This window comes from Lactuca sativa, chromosome 6 (genome assembly GCF_002870075.4).
Source record: "Lactuca sativa cultivar Salinas chromosome 6, Lsat_Salinas_v11, whole genome shotgun sequence".
NCBI lineage: Eukaryota > Viridiplantae > Streptophyta > Magnoliopsida > Asterales > Asteraceae > Lactuca > Lactuca sativa.
Genome location: NC_056628.2, coordinates 44,287,841 through 44,311,783, shown reverse-complemented (window position 1 = coordinate 44,311,783; position 23,943 = coordinate 44,287,841). Strand labels below are relative to the sequence as shown.

The 23,943-nt window shown below is 36.0% G+C and overlaps 2 protein-coding genes across 2 annotated transcripts; both read left to right on the top strand.

Annotated features, from left to right (window-relative positions):
• The first annotated feature begins 10,254 nt into the window (after positions 1 to 10,254).
• Positions 10,255 to 11,804, top strand: LOC111887470 (uncharacterized). The gene is made up of 6 exons (XM_023883645.3): positions 10,255 to 10,494; positions 10,771 to 10,906; positions 10,998 to 11,082; positions 11,181 to 11,228; positions 11,320 to 11,420; positions 11,519 to 11,804. Exons 1-6 carry the CDS (start codon positions 10,311 to 10,313, stop codon positions 11,649 to 11,651), a joined length of 687 nt encoding a protein of 228 aa, XP_023739413.1. The 5' UTR covers positions 10,255 to 10,310; the 3' UTR covers positions 11,652 to 11,804.
• A 644-nt stretch (positions 11,805 to 12,448) lies between these two features.
• LOC128126780 (uncharacterized) lies at positions 12,449 to 13,759 on the top strand. The gene is made up of 3 exons (XM_052764894.1): positions 12,449 to 12,890; positions 13,148 to 13,330; positions 13,755 to 13,759. Exons 1-3 carry the CDS (start codon positions 12,449 to 12,451, stop codon positions 13,757 to 13,759), a joined length of 630 nt encoding a protein of 209 aa, XP_052620854.1.
• Positions 13,760 to 23,943: the final 10,184 nt, after the last annotated feature.

Here is a 23,943-nt window from a genome sequence, read left to right as displayed (position 1 = left end):
AAAAATTTGACAAGTAACAAAAGTTAGTCCAATTAATGAAAGTTAGACCAAAATTTGCACGCCTCAAATTCTAGAAATATTAGGTAGAATTAGGAACATAACAAGCTTCCATCATTCCCAACCCATTTAAAATTCTTAAAAATGATTTTTTTGTCCAATGGTTTTGTAAAAATATCAGCAAGCTGATAAGTTGTTTTAACAAAATGAACTTCAATATTCCCATCTTCAACATTATCTTTGATGACGTGGTATCGAAGTGCAATATGCTTAGTTTTGGAATGTTGAACTGGAATATGACATATGCGAATTGCGCTTTGAGAATTGCAATATAATGGAATTTTCTTCATGTTAATCGTATAGTCATGTAGTTGACTCTGAATCTGATCATTTAAGATGTACAAGCCGCAACAATAATGTATTCAGCCTTAGCTGTCGAAATCGATATACACATATGCTTTTTCGACTGCCAACTCACTAATTTTCCATTCAAGAATTGACATCCGCCTGTAGTGCTTTTTTGATCTAATTGACAACCTCCAAGATCAGCATCCAAAAAAGGTTGAATAAAGAATTATGTATTCGAAGGATTCCACAAGCCAAGAGTCACTATTCCAGAAAGATAACAAAAAACATTTTTCACCACTATAAGATGAGGTTCTCTTGGGTTTGCTTGATACCTAGCATAATTACACACATAAAACACTATATCATGTTGAATTGAAGTTAAGTATAATAATGAACCGATCATGCTTCTATATGTTTTGAGATCAATAGTTGGCTTATCCAACTAAGGCCTTAAGCGAGTGCCAATTGCCATAGAAACTTTTACTTTTGAACAACTTGTCATTCCAACTCTTTCAAGCAGGTTTCGAGTGTAGTTTTCTTGATTAATGAGAATTCCTTCCCTGCTCTGACAAATATTCAACCCTAAGAAATGATTTATTATCCCCATCATGCTCATTTGAATTAGACTATTCAAAAGCTCCTCAAAGTCCTTTGACAATGAAGGGTTAGTAAAACCAAATATAATGTCATCAACATAAATTTGAACAAGCATGAGGTGATCCCCTACATTCTTATGAAATAAAGTAGGATCAACTAACCCTTCCTTAAATTTAGCGATTTTCATAAAATTGGTTATAGTTGCATACCAAGCACAAGGTGCTTGTTTTAAACCATAAACTGCTTTGTCAAGGATATAACAATGATTCAGATACTTATCATTTACGAATCCAGGTGGTTGTTTGACATAGACCGTCTCTTCAAGAATACCATTAAGAAACACACACTTACCATCTATCTGGTAGAAGTCGAAATTCTTATGAGTCGCAATTAAAATGTTGATCTCCATCATATATTAAGATTTCCACTTAATAATCGCCAAATCAAATTAATACCTATACTACTTAAGTTATCAAGTTAAAAAAAACTAAACTAAGAGTGTTTAAGCCAATTCATTTGCAAATCTAATTCCTCTCGACTTTGTCTGGCTGTCAGACTTGGTCAGTGACATTGGCTTAATGAATGGATTGAAAAGATTATCTTTTGATATGACTCATTAACTATGATTTCTTTACATTCAAACAACTATCAAATATAATGGTAGTTACTAAGTATGTGTCATGTGATCTTGTGTGGCTATGGATCCATACTCGAGGTAAGTTCACCCTTATAGGCACAAGAAATTTCAAAAGGACCATCAATGATTGAATTTCAACAATGATGTCAGTAATGAATCTCTTTTAGTCACATCGTCTTCTTTTCAATTTCACCAACTGCAATGTACTCTAATTTTGTTAAATCCGCTATGGTGTATTACTTGGTACTCTTCCAAGCTAATATTTTGTCAATCAGTAAAAGCACGAATTCTGACTACAAACAGAACTGCCTTTATTTGTGTGGAACTTAGCATCAATGTATCCTTTACAATGATCTCTTCCATATTAATGAGATCCTTTCCTCTATCCTCCTAGGAAAGTTAGGAATGTTCTTGATATTGATTCGTTGACTTTTTCCAAATTGATCTAATCTAACTTGTCATGCTCAAGGGATACACATTATCATATCCGGTACATGTCATGACATATATGATCGATCCCATAGCAGAAGAATGTGGGGCACGACTCATTCTCTTCAGCTCAATAGTAGAACTAATATATTAGCACCGCTTAATGTCATGCCATATCTTATTAAGCATAGACTCCTTTTTGAGTTCTACATGTCGAGTTTGCCCAAGATTCCATGTACTTTTTCTTAATCCAACGAATCACTTTGATTTATCTCCATAGATCCATATTATATACGTGTTTTGTATCTCCTATGTGTATCATAGCAAAACAATTCCCATAAAAAGCCAAGTATTTACACTTGCTGAGTTAGAACATAGTTTCCTACGAATCCTACATTATTAATGTACAACACAAGGGTGATAACAATGCTCCCACTAGCATTATATATATATATATATATATATATATATATATATATATATATATATATATATATATATAGCTTATCTATGTTTCTCGAAATTCAAACTCCTTGAACTTTCTCATTGAAATAAAGATTCCAATTACTCCCACTAGCTTTGACACACACACACACACACACACACACATATATATATATATATATATATATATATATATATATATATATATATATATATATATGGCTCATCTTCATTTCTTAAAATGTAAATTCTTTGAACTTTTTCATTGAAACAAAGATTCCACTTGCGAGATGCTTATTTCATTCCATAAGAAACTTATCAAGCTTACACATCCTTCACAACCTATATTGGTTTGATTATGTGTATGTTCACATCCGTGCTTGTATCATCACGAAAATTCACTTATGTCGAAAGTGTAAGGCCAAGTGTTTGATCTACCAAGTTTCAACATACATGGACAAAATCTCGCTCTCCATGTCCTCATTCCATGTAGCCTCTAGGGCCTACCATAGCTTCCAATAGCTGTTATACTTTCATTTTTTTGATCTACTAGTGACTCATATATCTTACTAATATATACTCTATATAACTAGGTGAATGACGTCGTCTATCAGATCTATAAGGAAGATTTGGAGGTATGTCAGTTTCTTTAAAAGCTCTTTTAATCTCGAATTGAATGCTAGGTCCAACTTTAGGTTCTTTATTGGTTGAATCTCGAATCTTATCAAGATCAATCTGGCTCCTACTTGCCCTTTTGGATATCAGGTCAATTTCTTAGAATACTGCCCTTCGAGCAACATACACTTTGTTCTTAGAAAGTTTGTTAAATAAATATCCAAAATGCTTGATGGGTTCTCCAATGAGATAACACATCTCTATTCTAAGTCCTTGATTATAGAGCACTTCACAATGGACATAAGCATCATAATCATAGACTTGTATATGTGGTAGAGAGGAATAAATCCCACTTCACATATCATAGAGTGTTTTATAAACATTCTCAATTGGTACAAGACCAAAGGACTTCTCGTAACACTATTCATGTTATAATCCACGAATCGTTAGTAAGCATAGTGCGACTCATCTAGTACAAAAGCAACGAATGATTTGTTTCTCTATCCAACTAACACTCTTTGTGGTAGTGTTTTGGGTGGAGATCGCTTGTGAGACTCGTTCACAATTCCTTAGATGATTTACAAATTTTCAATGAGACGATCACTATGATATCTCATCTTATTGCCCAGTTGATTTACAACTTTGTTTTTTGAGAGATCTGCACACCTGAAAGGTTCCATACTTATGTTCATATGATGTTCGTCTTGAAAGATCTATTATACTCAAGAGTCATATTAAATTTATATTGCTAAATAACATATGATCCTAAGGGTCACACTAACAACAACTTGATACAAATGATTATTTATTAGAAATTGATTTTAATAAATATTCATAAACTCTTATAATAAATTAGGAAAATATTTATTTCAAGGAAATAATTATTTTACAACACAGGTAACACATTATTTCATAATGTATGAATTAATAAGTCATGTTCAACATTTTGGACTAGTTGAGTCCTTTTTCTTTTACCTAAAGACAAAGTTTATATTTTATAAACTTAGAGTTTATAAAATTTAAACATTTTGTCTTCTTTTTAAAGGTATGGTCGAAACTAGTCTAGACTAGTGAAGGGTATGCCCTTTTCTATTTGTTTATTGAAAAGAATACAAGCAAGAAGAACACACACTCATGAAATACGGACATGCTTGCAAAAAGGTTTAAGATTTAGTGGGTATTGACTTCACTTCATTGCTATATAAATATTGCACTCTTGTAATCTTCTTCGTGCACAAAAACAAGAAAAAGGCTGAGAGCCTCCTCCCCTCTCCATATTCTCTCTAAAGTCTTGCACTTTGAAGATTTCTTGTTGCTTTCATTCTCTCTTTAAGTCATAATCTGGTTTTGACCTAAAGCTTAAGAGTTGTAACTAGAATTACATCAAGTTGGTACATTATTGGTGTCTCAAGGGTTCATCCTCACTTCATCAACTTCCACGCCTCCCCTAGAGGACTCAAAGTGCTTCAAAGGTTGTTACCACTTCTTCTTTCTATGGTTGTGTTATAAATCTTTCTATTACTTGCAAGATGATCCTTGGAGGTGATAAAATGTTTATGTTATTTATAAAACTCAAGTCTTCCATTTGCCATTATTTGTAGTTTTTGAAACTAAGTTTTTAATAAAAACCAACAAGTCTTACCATGCATCATGGTTTAATCTGAATGGTCCATTAGTGCAAACTAATTCCAATAGATACTCACATCACCTAGTGATGTATTCATCATCTATCTTGATAAATAAGATTTCCATTTATCATAAGACTTGTCATCAAATGATATCCAAAATCTGATCCAACTGAATACTTGGTAATGCACTTCTCATTTATGTATCCAAGGTTATGATTCCACAAATATATTTCACCCAAACCTTTTGGATGTATTTGAATAAGTACTTATTCTTGTCAATCTGAATGATCCATTAGTTAAATTAATTTCAACAAATATTTGCATAATAATACATCTTATTCAAATATTTGAATCAACTTTAAACAATTGTTACTATACTCGCTTTATAGATTTCATGACTTTCTTTTAAAATGTCAGAATGTTCTACATTTAAATAAGTCAAAACTATCTCATGAAACATAATATAAACAATTTTAATGGACTAAACATTTGGGAAAATAGTTGTCTTTTGATCCTATGAATAGTAGCAAGGGCTTGACATTCATGATCAAATTATCTTCTCCATGTTTCAGTCTCCTTACTTCATGTTAGACACTGCATATTCTTTCAAATGTTAGTACCCAATCCTTAGTAAAATACTTAAAGGGTAAAAAGCAATGTTCCAATGGCATTATAAATGTATATATTTGATTGAACACCAAACATGGGAGAACTAATTATCTTTTGATCCTGTGGATAGTAACATGGGATCGTGATCCATGATTAAATCTAACATCTTCATGTTTCAATCCATTCACCTCAGATATAAATATATATATATATATATATATATATATATATATATATATTGGGCATATATACTTTCTTGTCCTTTTCTCGTTATGGAAACAAATATCTATCATAACATGTCATAGAATATGCCTTCCTTTGTCCTTAGCATTTGATCCTAGATTAGGTATACCAACACTAATCGCCTTATAACCCATGGGTAATTGACATTCTTCTTTTTGACACTTCTATTCATGATAGTAAATATATAGGAGTTTTTAAAGTTTGAGTTTCTATGATTGGCCATGTTAGTTTCAAAAGGAAACCTTAACATGCTAAACAACTCCTTCATGGTCATTCCAAGTCGTTCATATCAAAATCAGAGTGAGCTGCTTATATGTACTTTTTAGCTAGTTGACTAACCCAAGTCAACTTCTAACTCAAGGAAATTCCATTTTACTTCAATATATCAGTTTACAACATACACTTGATAACTGTTCTTTCTAATAGTTTAAAATGAAGTGGTTGGAGGAACATAGGAAGAAATTTATCAAATGCATGATCTTTCCTTTCATTTATGAGAACTATTCACAAACTATGAATTTGGACAAGATTAATCATCATAATAGCTAATCCTTTCAAAGGTTATATGGCAGTAGATTTTAGTGGATAAAATTATAGACAACATTCAATATCAATTTCTATTATACTTTGTTTTACTTATCCTTAGAAAATAATTACCCTAAATAGAATTATTTAAGAAGGATATAATCCATATTTTTCTCCATGATGTGTAAAGGATGCCATAAACACACCATAAAGTTAATTAGGTAAGCAAAGCCCTTTTCCAATTTCGATCACCACGAAATTCATAGATCTTTGAGATTCATTGACTATCAATACCATGTTAATCTTGGATTATGTTCATCTCAAATTCAATGATGGGGTCGCTGCAGATCACTAAATAGATGGTGAATCAACCATACAAAATTGCAAGGTCCCCGACTCAATTTACGCTTGAGATTCGCGAGTTCTACATCATTCTCTACTTATACTCTCAAATTGACGTGTTGGTTAACCACACGAGCTCCATCAACAAGTTATAAAGAGAATATGCAACTTTTATGGATAACATAAAATTCACATTAAATAGATTGTGAATTAACCATGCAAAACTGCATGGTCTCCAGCTCAAGTTACGCTTGAGATTGGCGAGTTCCATATCATTCTCAACTATACTCTAGATTGATGTCCCGGTTAACCACACGAGCTCCATCAACAAAATATAAAGAGAATGTGCAATTTTCATGAATAATATAAACTTCACATTCTCTTAATAAAACAAGATTTTGTTTTATACTTGTATTGATAATACGTTTAGATTGATAATTATCACTATTAAACCCTTTCGATAACTATACTCTTAAAATGCAATAGGGCGGTGAGGATGGTAAGCGCGAAGCATATTAAAAACCAACCTCATTAGGAATCATAGAGACCTCCTTAATTCCCTACATTAGAGTGGGTGCGCCTAGTCATGGTATGACTTACAATGTTAATATTTAAAACATGTGAGGGCGCATGTTGTAACTTTCTTATACATATAGTAAATACAATTCTAATATATACATAAACATGTGAGGGCGCATGTTGTAACTTTCTTATACATATAGTAGATACAATTCTAATATATACATGTGAGGGCGCATTTTGTAATTATCCATGTTATAAATCTTTAAGTTTGAAATAAATAAAAATAAAAAGGAGAAACTCTAATCCTAGCGGCTCACGTTGTGGGCATAAGGGTATCACGTCGTGAGCTAGGACAAAAGGTTTCTTAGTTTCGAATTTTCATTTTCTTTTCAATTTCAAACAAGCATTTACATAAAATATGGATTAAGGGTGCTAGTACTTATGAACCAATGGCTCTGATACCACTGTTGGGATTTTTATGCTTCAAATACACTTAAAAAAGGTAGCAGAAAAATCAAACTATGATATGCCTAAGTGTATATGCAACCTAGGATCTATGAATTCATAGTAATTACAACTACCCTATTAAATAACAAAAAGAAGAAAAACATACCTCTTATATAGCCCTTGATCTTCATGCTTGAGATCTTGATCTTATCCTCTATGAAGTTGCTTGGATGTGAGGACCCAAACCAGAATCCCTCCAATGGTATCACACCTAATGAAACCAAATAGTGGAATAAAAATAAATAGGAGAATGGTCAATTTCACAAACCCTAAGAGGGTTAGAAATTGTCCCTAAGGGGGGGGGGGGGGGGGGGAAGAAGAAGGGTTGGCAAAACTTCAAGCCAAGATGGAAGGAAGAATGAAATCCCTAAGGTCCTATTTATAGCCTTGGATCCCTTCCTAGGTTAGGTACTCCTTCCCATATGGGATATGAGGCCTAGAACGAAGTTCACTCCTTTTCCCATGTGGGAAGGAGTGATTTTTATCTAACCCTAATTCCATAAGGGTTCTGGAACATTAATGATTAACCAACTATCAATTAATGAATATTCAATGCTTTAATTAATTAAACTATTAATTAATTTCCAAAATGGTTTCCAATTAGTTTCTAATTAATTATTAACCATAATAATTAATAAACTAATTTCTCCTTTATTTATTCTACTTAATTTGGGTCTTGAGGCAACCCAAAAGGACCCTGTTATTATTAGAAATATTACCAATAATTAATGACATCGGACATTATTTCCAACAACTTTATCCATCTAAACATCATGTTGATTAAGATAAGAAGATATCTGATGATATGAGTTTTTTTGTTTAAGGATTTAACTCTTGATGAAGAAAAATCTTTCTAACTGAAACCACGACGTAGCCAAGGAAGGCTAATGACGTGGTGGGGTGTTGCAATACGTCTGTTTTGTCTAGACGTGACCAAGACATGGAAAAAGAATTGCCACCATGTGGCGGTCATCTGAGTTGACTTTGGTTGTTGACTTTTTGACCACTTTGACTTTTGGTTAAACTTGGGTAGAATTGAGTATTTGACTAAGGATTGGTCGAGGTTTAGCTTTAGGAAGCTTGGGTTGGCTGTTCTATTTATTGAGGTAGTTGTAGTGGTGGAGCTTCAACATTTGATTTTAAGGGGGGGGGGATATAATTTGTATAAAATTTGGTGAGCAAGGTAGGGCACTGCCAAAATTTTATATTTTGGGTCCTAATATGTACAAAATTAAAGTATAGGGACTTCTTCTAACCAAAACAATCGGGTGGGGGGGATGCCCCTCCTAAACCTAACAAAGTTACGCCCCTGGGTAACTGTTGAGCTTCTGTTGAGTAGTTCATGTGAGTCTTCTCACCATACTATGTAGGATGTTAGTTTTCTATGTGATACTTGTATGAAAGACCATGTTGGTAGCCCATGAAAATTATATGAAAGACTATTGAGTAGCCCATGAAACTTGCTTGTAAGACCAGGCTATAGCCCTTGGCATTGCAAGGAAAGACCATGGAGTAGTCCACGACAACTACATGAAAGACCATAGGGGTAACCTATGGTGGAAAGTATTTGTAAGACTATGATTTAGCCCGTAACATTCACTTAAGGTTGGAATATACCCGTTATGTTCTATACGGTATGTGGTATTTTGGGGAACTCAAATAACGTTTGTTCTTACGATATATGTTTAAAATGTTTTCAGGTACTTCTAGTTCCAAAGGGAAGGGTCCGACTTGATCGCACTGCATCTCCTGGAGATTTATTCCGCATTGACTGTTCATGATTTTACTATGATATTTTGAGAATACTTTTACTCTGATTGTCTTTGGAACAAATGAATTAATGGTTTTGATTTATTTAAAATGAAAATTTTACTCAGTATTTGTGGGATGTTACAACATCCCCAACTCTACAATCGATATGTATTTGTGTGTGTATAGCCCTAGCTTTATAGATGGATCCTAGGTTTGATTTTGATTTCTGAAATTCGAAATAAGGACATAGTGATTTCAATTTTCATTTATGGAACTCGGGTTTGGTATTTGGTTGGTTTGTTTATGCAACTTTATGGTGGCAATTGTAGACCCAAATCTATGAAAATAAAAATATTTATCATCATCATCATCATCATCTTCTTTTTCATCTTCTTCAGTTTTCAATTGTTGATCTAAATGGAGATATGGGAGGGAGAGGGGAAGTCGATGAAAGGGGATATAGGGGGCTTACTGAAATAGGAAAAAGGAAAGATAGGTGACGGTTGTGATAGTTGATGGTTCCAGAAATCGAAGGTTTCCTGGTTGATTTTATGTTCTCGTGGGAGTTTTGTGATCGACGATGGTCCAGTTGCTGGTGGTGGTTGCCGATGATCGGTGACTAGTGGTGGTTGTCGGTGTCCGATGGTAGGAGTGGGATCGAGAGTAAATGTGGGTCTAACTTGCTTATAAATCAATTAATTCATTCTCTTTAACTAATAAATAAATAAATAAAAACTAAAGAAGAAAATATTAATGTCAGTATAGTCTTTTTATAACTGCAATGAATGAAAAACGCAACAATATCATAACATAGAGACTATCTAAGTGCAAAATAATGTTAGAGATTAAACACAAACACGTAATATTTTCAAACCAAAGAAACCAGTTCAATAATTTGTTAAAACATATATGTATAAACGAGTAATTCTGAAATTTTTTTTAAAATTGAAATATGTGAATGAGGCTTAAGACCGGCCCAGCCTAGCCCAGTCCGGCCAAGAGTCCATACTTTGAAACCGACACGACGTCGTCTTAATCTTCGTGATCAACTACCCACAACAAAACCTCCATTGCCTAAAACCTTGAAGGCCAATCAGCTGAGTACTTCATTGAATATGAATCTCCTCCATAACACTGTCAGATCTTCGTCGACTTATTTGATGCGGAATGTTTATCAACATCATGGGCTCAGATCACTTCTGTCCAGCTCTGCGTCTCTCCGTCGATTCTCGACGGAATCTGCACCCCCGACTAACCAGTCCTCCTCCACTAAACCATTATTCGAAACCCCATCCTCAGGTACTGTATTCTTCAACATTAACAATTTCTTGAATGAAATCTGAGTAGTTTCAATGCTCATCCTTCCAATGTCGTTTCATCATTTCCAAATTTTAGCGTTTCTATTAAGCTAGGGCAATTTCACGTTTGTGATTGATAGCGACTAGGTTACGCTTCTCATTAATTCATTTTAATTTAGTGTAATTTCTCAGTCTGGTGTTGGTAATTGATGTTAAAAGAATTAGGGTTTGATATGTACTTATGCTACGAATCTGTTGGTTTATGTGCTTATTTCAGGTTTGGTCTATGGGAAATTAGTAGGCATTACAAAGAACACATTAAAGAGTGATGTACTCAGTCTATTTGAAGAATCCAAGTTAAGCAGTGATGATCTCAAAGTCGATTACAATCCATCATACTCACCAACTGGAATGTAATTTTTCCATGTTAAATCCAACATTGCAATGCATCAACTGAAACAATCTTGTGATTAATTACATTTTTATCTTGTGGTTGATGAGCAGGATTGTTCAGTTCTCTTCCAGGAGTGCCTATGATGCTGCTCTTAGGGCAGTTGCTAAGAAAGGTCGCTTGTATAGAATGGAAAGGGTAATTACTAAATACTAATTAATTCCTTCACAAATACTTATTTCAAATTGCAAAACATGATTCATATCATTGTAAATGCTTTGAAATTTTGATACCAGGCTGATCGTGCAAATTGGGATTACATCCAGCCATATGATGGGAAATATGTAAGTCCAAATTCTTCTTCTTTTTGATAAATATTCATGAAAAGGGTAAAATGGTCATTTAGTCTTCTAAAAATGTGATGTATGCGTGCAGGTTTTACTGCAAGGAATTCCTCCAAATGCAAATTTTGAAGACATTGAGCGATTCTTGGCTGGTTGTGAGTATGATGCTTCCAGTATCCGGCTATTTTTCAGGTCAAAATTGCCTTTGACTCTCTCCAAATCAACATAATTACTAATTTGCCCTTAGTTTTGGTCGATAAATGAAATATTTTTTTTGGTTAATCTTGCAGGCAGGGAGCTTCTGGGCCCACAAGGATGGCACTTGTCCGTTGTGTCTCACCAACTGCAGCCATGAGCGCAATGATGATAACAAACAGAGGGTTTTGTTTCAATAACCAGATCTTAGTGAATGTTCTTCAGTAGCTTCATAATCAAGCTTTTTGGTTTTCTTTGAATTTGGAAAGTGTTTTAAGAGTCTCATTTGTTTGATTTTGACTTGATGCTTTACTTGATGTAGTGGTTGAATGATGTGAAAATTCTATTTGACATTCAATGGATTAAACTCAGATATAATTATAGCGGGATGTTTTAATGATTGTTTAATGGATATGGAGTTAATTACCATTGAATTGTTTAATATGAAAAAGGAAAATCATTAACAAATAAATGATTTTTTTTAAAGTTATGTTGGCTTCACAGAGAGCTTAGTAGCTTACATAAAGCCTTTTCAATTTGATTTCTAATTAGCAAGCTGTTGTTATGTGCCTTTTCAACGATTATGTGGACCCCATATTATTTCAGCGATTATAATTTGACAACATATAAATTTTTTGTCATGAAAATCAATTTGAAAAAACTATGCGTATAATAGGGTTTTTTACCTTTTTACTTTTTTCATTAAACAAACCCCATAAAAACCTTTTCTATTAGGCCAAACGGTATACATATAACGAGTGGGTTCGTGGTCGAGCTGGCCACGAACAACGGGCGTGCACACCACTCCGTTGTTTCGTGGTGACTCGTGTTCGGGACAACGGATTCAAACGAGGCATTTGATTGGTTGTTTGGTTTTTGGCCGTTTCTTTTTTTTTTTCAAACTCAATTCACTAATTATAAATAAACTTCTATTACCAAAACACATACACATACATACACATTCTATTACACCCCATTCTATTCTCTAAACCACAAAACACATACACATGGATCCCACAATACATATGGAATTTTTAAAAAGTTTTGACTCGGATGACGACGTAGAATTCGCCGAGACATTCTTCAATGTTGTGCAACACGTTCACGCCGAAAAAAGTTCGAATGCAGTGCGTACAAGGGTGGTCATCAATCGTGATCGCCAAGCCGCACACGACTTATTGGTACGTGATTACTTTGCCGATAATTGTCTTTATAATGACGACTCGTTCGAACGTCGTTTCCGTTTGAATAAGGCTATATTTTTACGTATTAGTAATGCTTTAGAATCTCGTTATGATTTTTTCAAACAAAAACCCGACGCTAGAGGAAGAATGAGTTTTAGTAGTATACAAAAATGTGCGGCTGCTCTTAGGTATTTGGGATACGATATAGCATTTGATGCATCTGACGAATACTTGAAAGTATCCGAGAGGACCGCAGTTGTATGTGTAGATTGGTTTTCTGCATGTGTTTATGAGATTTTCACGAAGAATATTTGCGTAAACCTACTCAACGTGATATTGAGATATTATATTTGGCTTATGAAGAGAGACATGGATTTCCTGGTATGCTTGGCAGTCTAGATTGTACGCATGTGGCTTGAGAAAAATGTCCAACTGCATGGCGTGGTCAGTTCACTCGAGGAGATATAGGTGAACCAACTATCATCCTAGAAGCTGTTGCATCTCAAAATTTGTGGATATGACATGCCTTTTTTTGAGTAGCGGGGTCTAACAACGACCTTAATGTTCTTGGCCAGTCTCCACTTTTCAACGATATTTGGCCCGGCAAAGCACCTGATATGACGTTCACGGTAAACGGGCATGCGTACAAATACGGTTACTACCTTGGTGATGGGATATACCCGGATTATTCTACATTGATGAAGGCATACTCGATTCCTCGAAGTAAAAAAGCAAAAAAATTTTACAAGAAAACAGGAATCGGCGAGAAAGGATATCAAGAGGGCATTTGGAGTCCTTAAACAAACATGACATGTAGTGAAATATGCTACACGACTCTGGGATAAAGAAAGAATTAAACGAATGGTCCTAGCATGTATTATAATGCATAATATGATTATTGAAGATGAAGGTCGAACGATTTGTACGTATGATCCGAACGACGTTGTCGTTCCAATTGAGGAGTTCATATCCGGAACGAATGTTTTTTTAGAGCGAGTTGTTGAAATTCATAACAGTGAAACGTGTTTCAATCTTCGAGAAGATGTTGCGAAACATTTGTACCAACATAGCATGAACGACAAGTAGGATTTTTATATGTATGTTTGTTTGTTTTCTTATTAATGTAATGTTTTTTTTTTTTTTCTAGATTAACTAAGTAATGTAGTTTAAAGTTGTTATTTTATTTTTATAATTAATGAAAAAATAGTTTTACAAAAATGAATGTTTTTTAATTATAAAAAAATTATAATTAATGAAAAAATAGTTTTAAAAAAATGAATGCTTTTTAATTATAAAAATGTAATTTTATTGTAATTTTTGAATTAAAAAAAATAAAAATAATGATGTGGAGTGGTGTGTTAGTGGTTTGTATCCCATGTTAGTGGTAGTGAAATGTGGTGCTGATGTGACATCCACCACATATGTGGTATCTGGTGTGTATAACGGATGGTCTTATGGATGCTCGTAGGCTCGTTTATAAGCCATTCTAAATATTAGTTTTTAGTTTTTTATACATAATTTTCACATTAAAAAAAATAACTAGAAAAAGAATAAAGATTATTTTTTATTTTTTATTTTCTTAAATAGTTTTCATACATAAAACTTGCAATCCACGACCCTAGTCTTCTAATTTTTTTTTTTAAATACTATGTAAATTAGGGATGAGCATTTGGACCGGAGAACCAGCCGGAACCGGTACCGGAACTGAAACCGGTACCGGAACCGGAACCCGATGGAACTGGTTGGGTCGGGACCGGGACAATATTCATGTGGATTTTTGGAACCGGTAGGAACCGGAACCGGTAGAACCGACAAAAACCGGAACCGTATGTTGCTAATTCTCGATGACCGGTTCCAACATTGAAGACACGACAAGAACCAGTAGGAACTGGGAACCGGTAGAACCGGCGGTTCGGTTCCTTTGCTCATCCCTAAATTGTAAATGTATGTCCATTATTTTAATTGTCAACAAAAATCGTAAAGACATTAATTATTTTGATTTTGAATATAGTTAATCATTTATATCTTGTCCATAGCAGGCGTCATCTGGGTACTTATGTTTGATTTGATATTTTTCCGTTTCTATATAAAAAAGACATAACATAACATCAATATTTTTTTTTCTAAAGGGTTTTTGGCACTGTAGCACAACGAAGTTTTGTCACTTTGCACATTTAGTCACTCATGTATGTTTTATGCTCAATTAGTCATTAACGTTAGGAAATATTGGCTAATTATACTCTTGGGGGAAATTGTATCCGGTTAACTGGTCACACACTGATGTGTCTTGACATACGTGGATTTATACCTTACTACGTCACCGTATACGGTGGCATACCTTCCTTTATTGGAACCCTCTATCGAACTAGAAGTTATACATTGTTACCTCAAATTAGGTCATCCCCTCCCTCCCGATACCCCTTCTCGATCGTTAAAACCAAAACCATGTTTGCCTCTTCTGCTCAATCCATCAACAGTCTTCGTCCCCAACACCATAGCGATGATGAACCATGTCCCCCATGTGGTTGTAAGGATAGAATCAGCATGGACCGATGATAATGTAATTTGAAGGTTTTGGAACTGCAAAAAATCTTTGGTGAGTATTCCTTCTATTTACTTACACTTTATTTGCTATCGACAGCTAGAAAATATACACATTTTCCCTAATCGTTACCCTAATTGTGTTCTTCCTTTTTAATCAGTTAGCTGAAGGTCCAAAATGTAAATTTTTTTTATGTGGAAAGATGATGAAATGGAGGAGGGGTATTATAAAGACCAACTTCGTAAGATGAGGTTTGAGCTACGCAGAAAGGAAGACCACAATGAGGTAAGGAAGGCATAGAAGAAATCAGTTAAGTTGTAGCAAGATAGGGAATCTGAGAAGGAAGTTTTTGATAGAGAGTTGATGGAACTGAAGAAGGAAAACACATTGTTGAAGACTTACCTGGGAACTGCTAAGTGTTTGATCCTATTTTTGGTCATTGCAATCATTGGGATGTGGTTGAAGTGTGGTTGAAGTGCAACTGATCATATGCTAGTACTGATGGTTGATGACTTATAATTCCAACCAGTCTTTTGTGTAGTGTATGTGTAGATGATCATCAAAGTTTAAAGTTTTTTAGGTTTTAGATGGATGGTACATGACCATGGATCAAAATACCTGCATCACCACCATCATTTACAATGTCTACATCACCACCATCATTTACAATGTCTACATCACCACCATCGTTCACATTTTCTACATTACCACCATCATTTACAATATCATCACCATCATTCACATTGTATGCATCATTGCCACGATTGACTGCATCATCACCACCATTCACATTGTCTGCATCACCACCAGCATTAACTGCATCTCCATTTCCAGATACATCAAAATCTATAGGTGTGAGTTCCACCTCGTCATGGTATTGTCTATCATTATGACCTCCTTCACCACCATCATTGACTGCATCACCACCATCATTGACCTCAACACCACCCTCATTCACTTATATGATAGAACATTAGCAAAAAAAAAAAAAAAACAAAGACACAACAAACAATCTAATTAATTATCAACCTGTTTTTTTTTTTGGAATTGATTTTAGGAGGCCTTCTAGCAGTAGGACAGGCTCTTTTGTTGTGTCCTTCAACCTTACAAAGGCTACATTTTGTTTCTTTCCAACCTTAGATATCCTCTGATGCACATCATTGGTTTGTGTTTGGGTACTTTACTTTGGTTTGTTATTTGACTGGTTTTCTGTTGCATCCCTTTCCCGTTTAGTTGCAGATCTCCCAAGCATTTTTCTATGAACATGAGGTAAAGGTGGTGTGTACAAAGTTGTTGGCCACAAGTTACTTCCATTCATAGGTGCTAACCTATGATTGTATGCTTTAATGTAGGTAATGCTACTAAACATTTTGCCAACATAAGACTCTACATCCCTATTCAAAAAACTAATGGCTAGAATAGAATGAAGACAATCAATTCCATTGAGTTTCCATAGCCTACATGAGCAAGTTTTCCTTTCAAGATCTACCTCATAACCATCTCTAGTTCCTCTTAATTCAAACTAATTTAACCCACTTGGTAATGTCTTTGGAATTTCTTAAACTCATTCAATAACTCTCTAATTGTTGGGCACATTTGATTGCCCCATCCTTAGCCCTTAGCTTTCATGTTGAACACCCTATCCATCATATACAACCTCAACTCCTCCAACATGGTGATAATTGGCTTCTTCCTAGCATAAAAAATCACAACATTGAAACTTTCATACATACCATTCTCTACAGCATCACAACATCTTCCAATTTCAAAGTAGGCTCTTGACCATGTTTTGGGGTCTTTGTACATTAGATATTTATGAGCACTTGGGTCTAGATCTTCAAGTTCTTTCATGGCAATCTTAAAATCTATCTCAGTTGTTGCTTTAAAAGCCTTCTAGAAAATGGTTTCATATTGGGCACCACTAGACCTTTTTATCAAGTTTTGGCTAATATGATTAGCACACTATCTATGCTCTACATATGAAAGGAGTTATTTGACATCCTCAATCAGACCTGGTTAAAAATTGTAAATTATGTCAAAATAATTATGCAACTAGAAAAGGGAAATGAAGTAAAGTACCTTGTGTTGATTAGATATTACACTGTGTTATTAACCTAATTTAAGTCCCAAGTCATTAATGAGTAGATCCAAAAACCACTTCCAATTTTCTTTATTCTTCACACACACACTACTGCCCACGCAATGGGATAAATTCCATTGTTTGCATCCCTTCCAACAACACATAACAACTCCCCTTTACATACCCCTTTAAGAAAACAACCATTTAAACCTATTATATTCTTGCATCCGTCCTTCCATCCATTCTTCAATGCATTGAAGCAAACATAGAACTTACTAAAGTAGTTCTTTCCATATGGCATACAATTTACATCAAGCTTCACAGTGCTACATGGATTTGATCTCCTAATCTCTTCTGCATATGACCACAACTTTGCATAATGTTCAACAAGGGTACCATCTACTAGTTGTAGTGCATATTTCTTAGCTCTCCTGCATTGACCAACACTTACATGGATACCAAACTTTTGTGACCCAACTGTTCTAAGATTTCTTACAATCATCTTTTTTCTAAGTAAGAAATCTCTTGTATAATGACTCCTTATCTAAACATAAGTAAATATTGAGCCTAAATTGTAGTTCCTTCACATTTGTGATCTGGCTTTAAAGACTTAATTTGGAAGCTTGCTTCATCATTCATCCAAGTTGCCCACAACCTGAATGTGAACTCCCCTTTACAACACTTAACCAACAATATTTTTCTATCATTTTTCTCAAAGAAAAGTTGGTACCCATTGGAAAAAGTGATGGGTTTTGAGCATATCTACATTCCTATGTGTACATGCAACCCTAATTGCTTTGGATCTAGGTTTTTCTCAAGTTATACATGCAAATAAAATTTCCAAAGCAATAACCCTAGATCTAGTATTGTAACAACGTAAATTTTCAAAACAATTTTTATATTTCAAAATATTATAAAAAATCATATGTAATATCAAAATCCATGTATCAACATCATCTCAATAAACAAATCCCAAGATCTCAATGTAAATAAAACTCCATCTATGTGTACGGTCATGCCGGCGCCTTCCCGCGATCCTCACTGGTACCTGAAACACATAACACACAACACGGTAAGCATAAATGCTTAGTGAGTACCCCAAAATACCACATACAACACATACACCACTAGAGGCTACAGTAGGATCCTCCGGTCGATGTGTATCAGCGGGACCCTCCAGTCTCGTAGCTCGTTGGACCCTCTGGTCCGGTCATAGCTCGTTGGACCCTTCGGTTCAGTCTGTATCATTGGACCCTTCGGTCCAGTCTATATCGTTGGACCCTCCGGTCCGGTCTATACAACACATAGCATACATATATCACAATGCACATAATCTCATACATACACATAGCACACAAGACTCACCGTTCTACACATAGATACCACTCTAGGTAATGTATAGTGAGAAGACTCACCTCGGGTAACTCGGATAATCTTGCACACGAATATACTGATCTAGCCCCGCCTAATCACATAAACAATATACTCAAATAAATAACGGCTCTCAAAGGTTAGATTAAATCCCTTTCTATAATCCCATAGAAGGGTAAAAGACCATTTACTCCTCCTTGACCCAAAAGTCCAAATGTTGACTAAAACTGTAACATCCCGGAATAGCAAGAGTATAGTTGAAGGGCTAAAAGAGTAAAATTGGAAGGGGAACTCGGCGAGTCCATGGGTGGACTCGGCGAGTAGAGTCGCGACTTGGTCGCGTGTTAAGTGGCCGACTCGGCGAGTCAGTAAGGTGGACTCGGCGAGTAGGCGCTGAGTGGAGAAAACCCTAATTCTCGGGGTTGAGCCCTATATAAAGAACATAACATTCATCCCCCAGCCTCTTTAATCATCCTCAAGTCCAGAAACCCTTAGCCTTCGTGTATGAGTGATCATAATGCATTGGGAAGCTTGGAGAGGCAATTGTTGAGGAAATCTTGAAGGGTAGGAGGCTTGGAGCAAGGGGCTTTGCTTGGATTCAAGTTCCATCGTAGTTGGGGCGTTCTTTTGAGGTAACATCTCGTCCTTGGGATGTTATTCTTGGATTCGTCATTTTGGGGTTTGTGGGGAGCTTATCTTTTGGTGTTGTGGAGTTTAGAGGTTAGATCTGAGGTTGCTACCTCAGATCTGGAATGGAGAAGGGTTGGAATGCCTGAAAGTCCCTTTGTTTGAGGGTGTAGTGAAGCTATCATGTCCCAAACCCTAGCCCTAAAGTGTTAAAGGCCTAGATCTCTTTGGATTCATGTAAAGTTTGCCACTTTACGTGATGGATGGGTTGAAGGAGGCTAGATCTATGTTTTGGATCAATTGCATGACCTGGAATGCTTCTGTATGGATTCAGACCGGTGGTACTCGGCGAGTCACATGGGTGGACTCGACGAGTTGCTAGAAGATGAGCTGGAACTCGACGAGTTGGAAGAACAACTCGGAGAGTTGGATGAAGATGGCCTGGAACTCGGCGAGTTGTATGAACAACTCGGCGAGTAGGTTGAAGATAGCCTGAGACTCGGTGAGTCTGTTCTTGGACTCGGCGAGTCTTGTTGAAGAGTGCCAATATTTTCTGGTCGAGTCGAGAATCGGTGAGTCAAGGGATGACTCGGTGAATTGTGTGCGAGTGGACTCAGAGTTGTTGGACTCGACGAGTCTCGGGGTGACTCGACGAGTTAGGTCGTGGATTGAGGTAAATTCTGAGCATGGGGACTCGACGAGTCATCGGGTTGACTCGGCGAGTAGAGTCAATCAGGGGTTGACTTTGACCTTGTCCGAAGGTTGACTAGTTGTCTTTCAGGGGTATTTTGGTAATTAAGGGTATTTATTGAGTTGAGTGTTTTGGTGTTCAGTGGAGGAGTTCGTGTCGGAGTTTGGAGCAGCGGGATCTTATCCTTTCAGCCGGCAGTTTCGAGGTGAGTTATCTGATGGGTTTTAGCCATAAGAACTTTCCTATGTGCGCATGCAAAACCCTAATGCTTGGATCTAGGCTTTCTAATAAACATGCATTGAATCCAAGACTTCTAATTACTAATTAGGTTAAACAAGAACATTAAAACAGATCTAGAATCATACCTTTGAGTTTCCTTGTTGATCTTGAGGTCTTGGAGCTTCTAGAGTCACAAATGTCACTCCTCTAATGGCTTACAAACACCAAAGCAATAAGAATGATTTAGGAGAGAGGAGAGGGAGGGAATTCGACCAGAGTTCTCTTGCTTTTTCAGAAGTGTCGAATTCCCTATGCCATGGGGTCTATTTATACTTGTAGATTCCTTAATGATTACAGATAAGTCCCTATCAGATAATCTTCTCTTAAGGCTATCCAAAACCATTCCTAGATAACTCTAATGGACGATTTTAGCTATCCTAATCCTCTTAGAATTCGTCCATAGTATATCCAAATGGATTTACAGTTTAAAGCTTAACTATCAAACAATTGACAGTTTATACCCCTTTATTTAATTAATCTCTTTAAGTCACCAAATTAATTCTAATTAATTCTATGACTTATATTAATCAAATAACAAATATATTATTCATTATATTATTCCCATAATATATATTAATAATATTTATTCTCTCTTAATAAATCATCCTATCAAGTTGCTATGGTGAAGGCAACCCAAAAGGACCATGCACAACCGGATATAGTTACAGCCTTAGACACTATTCCAACAGTCTCCCACTTGGATAAGTCTAGTAACTATACAAGTACAATTCGGTTTGCAATCGTAGCTCTCAAAGACGCTGTCAACTCTGATCTAATCAATCTTGCCCTTTAGATAAGGGAACGTACAGTCCTCTGTTAGATATCATGCTGACAACCCTATGGAATGGTTAGTCAAGCATTTAGGTTTCTCGATCTCTGATTTATTTGACATAGAACTTAATCGAACACATCAATTCAGTTCTGACCGGGCCCGGCACATAAGTCAAATCAAATCATCGAGCGGCCGAGATATCGCTTTTACCTTATTAGATAAAAGTTACAGATAAACTTCGACTTATATGCATTTACTTATTCATTTACCAACTATACACAACAATACGTTTTATAACATCAAGTTACTGATGCGTTTTCGTATTATCAATGTACAATCAATTAACAAATAATAAACCATATATCTAGGTTTTAAGACTATATGATATTATCGTCTTGCGATCACCTTTTATATCTTATTCCATAAGGTGATTCTAGCAAGCGCGGGTTTATTCCAATGCTCAAAACTATTTCATAAGCACTCATGAACGTTGCAGCAACCCTTTGCTATGTCTAACACCATTTAGACACTCTACACACCAATTCATGACAATCTTCTTTCATATCTACTCCCAACACATGAATGATTGTGGACCATTTGAATAATTCGATTATTCCTAATAACCTCAATTATTCTGGAAGTCAAAACATGCAAAGTGAAACAATAGCTAAATAATTAACATAAGATAGTAACATTACTCATAAATAAAACTCCTTTATTTAATCATCAAATGTCAATTACATTTATCTATTACACGTTTCTAATACTATCTAATCTATGCTAATATCATTCTTCAGCCCAATACTCCTAGCATGCTGCAAGTGCTTAACCCTACTCAGTCCCTTCGTAAGCGGATCTGCTGGGTTATCTTCTGATGATATCCTCTTCACTACGAGTTGTCCTTCTTCTACACGATGTCTAATGAAGTGATACTTTCTGTCGATATGTCTTGATCTACCATGATCCCTCGGTTCCTTGGTTAAGGCAACCGCACCTTCGTTATCACAGAAAATCTCCATTGGCTCTTTTATGGCAGGTACGACTCCAAGATCACCGATGAAGTTCTTTAGCCATATTGCCTCCTTCGACGCTTCGCTCGCTGCAATGTACTCTGATTCGCACGTTGAATCAGCTACGGTTTCCTGCTTGGAACTTTTCCATGTCACTGCTCCTCCATTTAGGGTAAAGACCCAGCCTGACTGCGAACGGTAGTTGTCCCTGTTGGTTTGAAAACTGGCGTCACTATACCCTCGCACCTTCAAGTCATCACTTCCTCCGAGGACTAAGAACCATTCCTTCGTCCTCCGAAGGTACTTAAGGATATTCTTCACCGCTATCCAATGGGCTTTGCCAGGATTCCCTTGATATCTGCTAACCATGCTCAAAGCGAAGGCTACATCAGGGCGAGTACAAGTCATAGCGTACATGATTGAGCCAACTGCGGAAGCGTATGGTACTTGGCTCATTTCTGCTATCTCAGCTTCGGTACTCGGACTTTGAGTCTTACTCAATTTGGCATTACTTTGTATCGGTAATTCTCCCTTCTTTGAGTTTTCCATACTAAAACGTTTTAGTACCTTCTCTAAGTAAGTATTCTGACTAAGTCCAATTAGTCTCTTACTTCTTTCTCTTATTATCCTTATTCCCAAAATGTAAGAGGCCTCTCCGAGGTCCTTCATAGCGAAACACTTCCCGAGCCAGGACTTTACCTCCTGCAGAGTCGGGATGTCGTTTCCTATGAGTAATATTGATGGGTTTTGAGCATTCTAACACTTCCTAAGTGTACATGCAACCCTAATAACCTTGGATCTATGTTTGTCTAATTATCATGCAAAGTTGAATTCCAAGGTTATATTCCTATCTAGCATACATGGGGAACAATTTTAACTTGAATCATAGATAGAATAACTTACCTTGTTGTTGCTTGTGTTCCTTGAAACCTTGTGAGCCTAGCACCCCAAGTGTGATGCCTCAAATGCTTCACACAACACCAAATGCTCTTGGAAAGACTCTTGAGATAACACACACTTCTCAAAATCGGCCAAGCCCTCTTGTTTCCTTAGTAGTGCCGATTTTGATGGAGAATATGCTTCTTATATAGTGTTGACACATCTAGGGTTACACCATGTAAACCCTAATGTGTCATGACTCTTCATTTTCATGACCCATGGGTTTGTAACTCCCATGGAGCATCCATGGAGCATCCTATGAGTAGAACCCAACTTGATAATCCATGGAGCCTCTTAGCCCACTATACAAGATATGGATGATTTACACAATCAACCCATATATTTAATTAGTTATCCTTTGATCACTTAATTAATTCCAAATTAATTCTTTGATCAACTAATCAAATAATATTATTAATATATTAGAACTTATAATATATTAATAATCTCCAAGTGTTATTTCTCTCATTTAGTCTATCCAATTGCATGGTGCCATGCAACCCAAATGGACCATGCCGGGTCGGGTCAAGTACAAGCCCGAAATAGTTATGGACTTAGACACCTTATCCAACAGTCTCCCACTTGGATAAGTCTAATAACTATATCTCTAGTACTTCAGGAACCGACCGGCAATCGTAGCTCTTTACAAGGTTTCTCGAAACTTGAGAAGATGATGGTACGCCATTTAAGATAAGTGATCATATAATCCTCCGTTCTAGATATCAGCCGGACAAATACATGGAACATAGTCTTGCTTATTGTCCAGCATTTGTTTCCCGATTTCCGATTTGTTTGACATAGAACTTAATTGAACACATCAACTTAGTTCTGACCGGGCCCGGTACATGGGTCAAAACAAAATCATCGAGGGGCCCAGATATCAGCTTCTAATCCAAGAAGGAACAGATAAACTTCGACTCATATGTTTGTTCTACCACTCATTGAATTACACACAAAAGTACGTTTTATAACATCGAGTTACCAATGCGGTTTCGTACAGTCAATGCATAACCAACTTGTAAGTA

What these genes read in the sequence shown, in the direction of transcription:
- LOC111887470 (XM_023883645.3), top strand. Translation starts at nt 10,311, where the DNA reads ATGAATCTCCTCCATAACACTGTCAGATCTTCGTCGACTTATTTGATG. An exon ending in GCTTGTATAGAATGGAAAGG is followed by an intron (nt 11,083 to 11,180) that starts GTAATTACTAAA and finishes TTTTGATACCAG; the next exon opens with GCTGATCGTGCAAATTGGGA. An exon ending in AGCCATATGATGGGAAATAT is followed by an intron (nt 11,229 to 11,319) that starts GTAAGTCCAAAT and finishes GTATGCGTGCAG; the next exon opens with GTTTTACTGCAAGGAATTCC.
- LOC128126780 (XM_052764894.1), top strand. Translation starts at nt 12,449, where the DNA reads ATGGAATTTTTAAAAAGTTTTGACTCGGATGACGACGTAGAATTCGCC. An exon ending in TGTAGATTGGTTTTCTGCAT is followed by an intron (nt 12,891 to 13,147) that starts GTGTTTATGAGA and finishes TTTTTTGAGTAG; the next exon opens with CGGGGTCTAACAACGACCTT.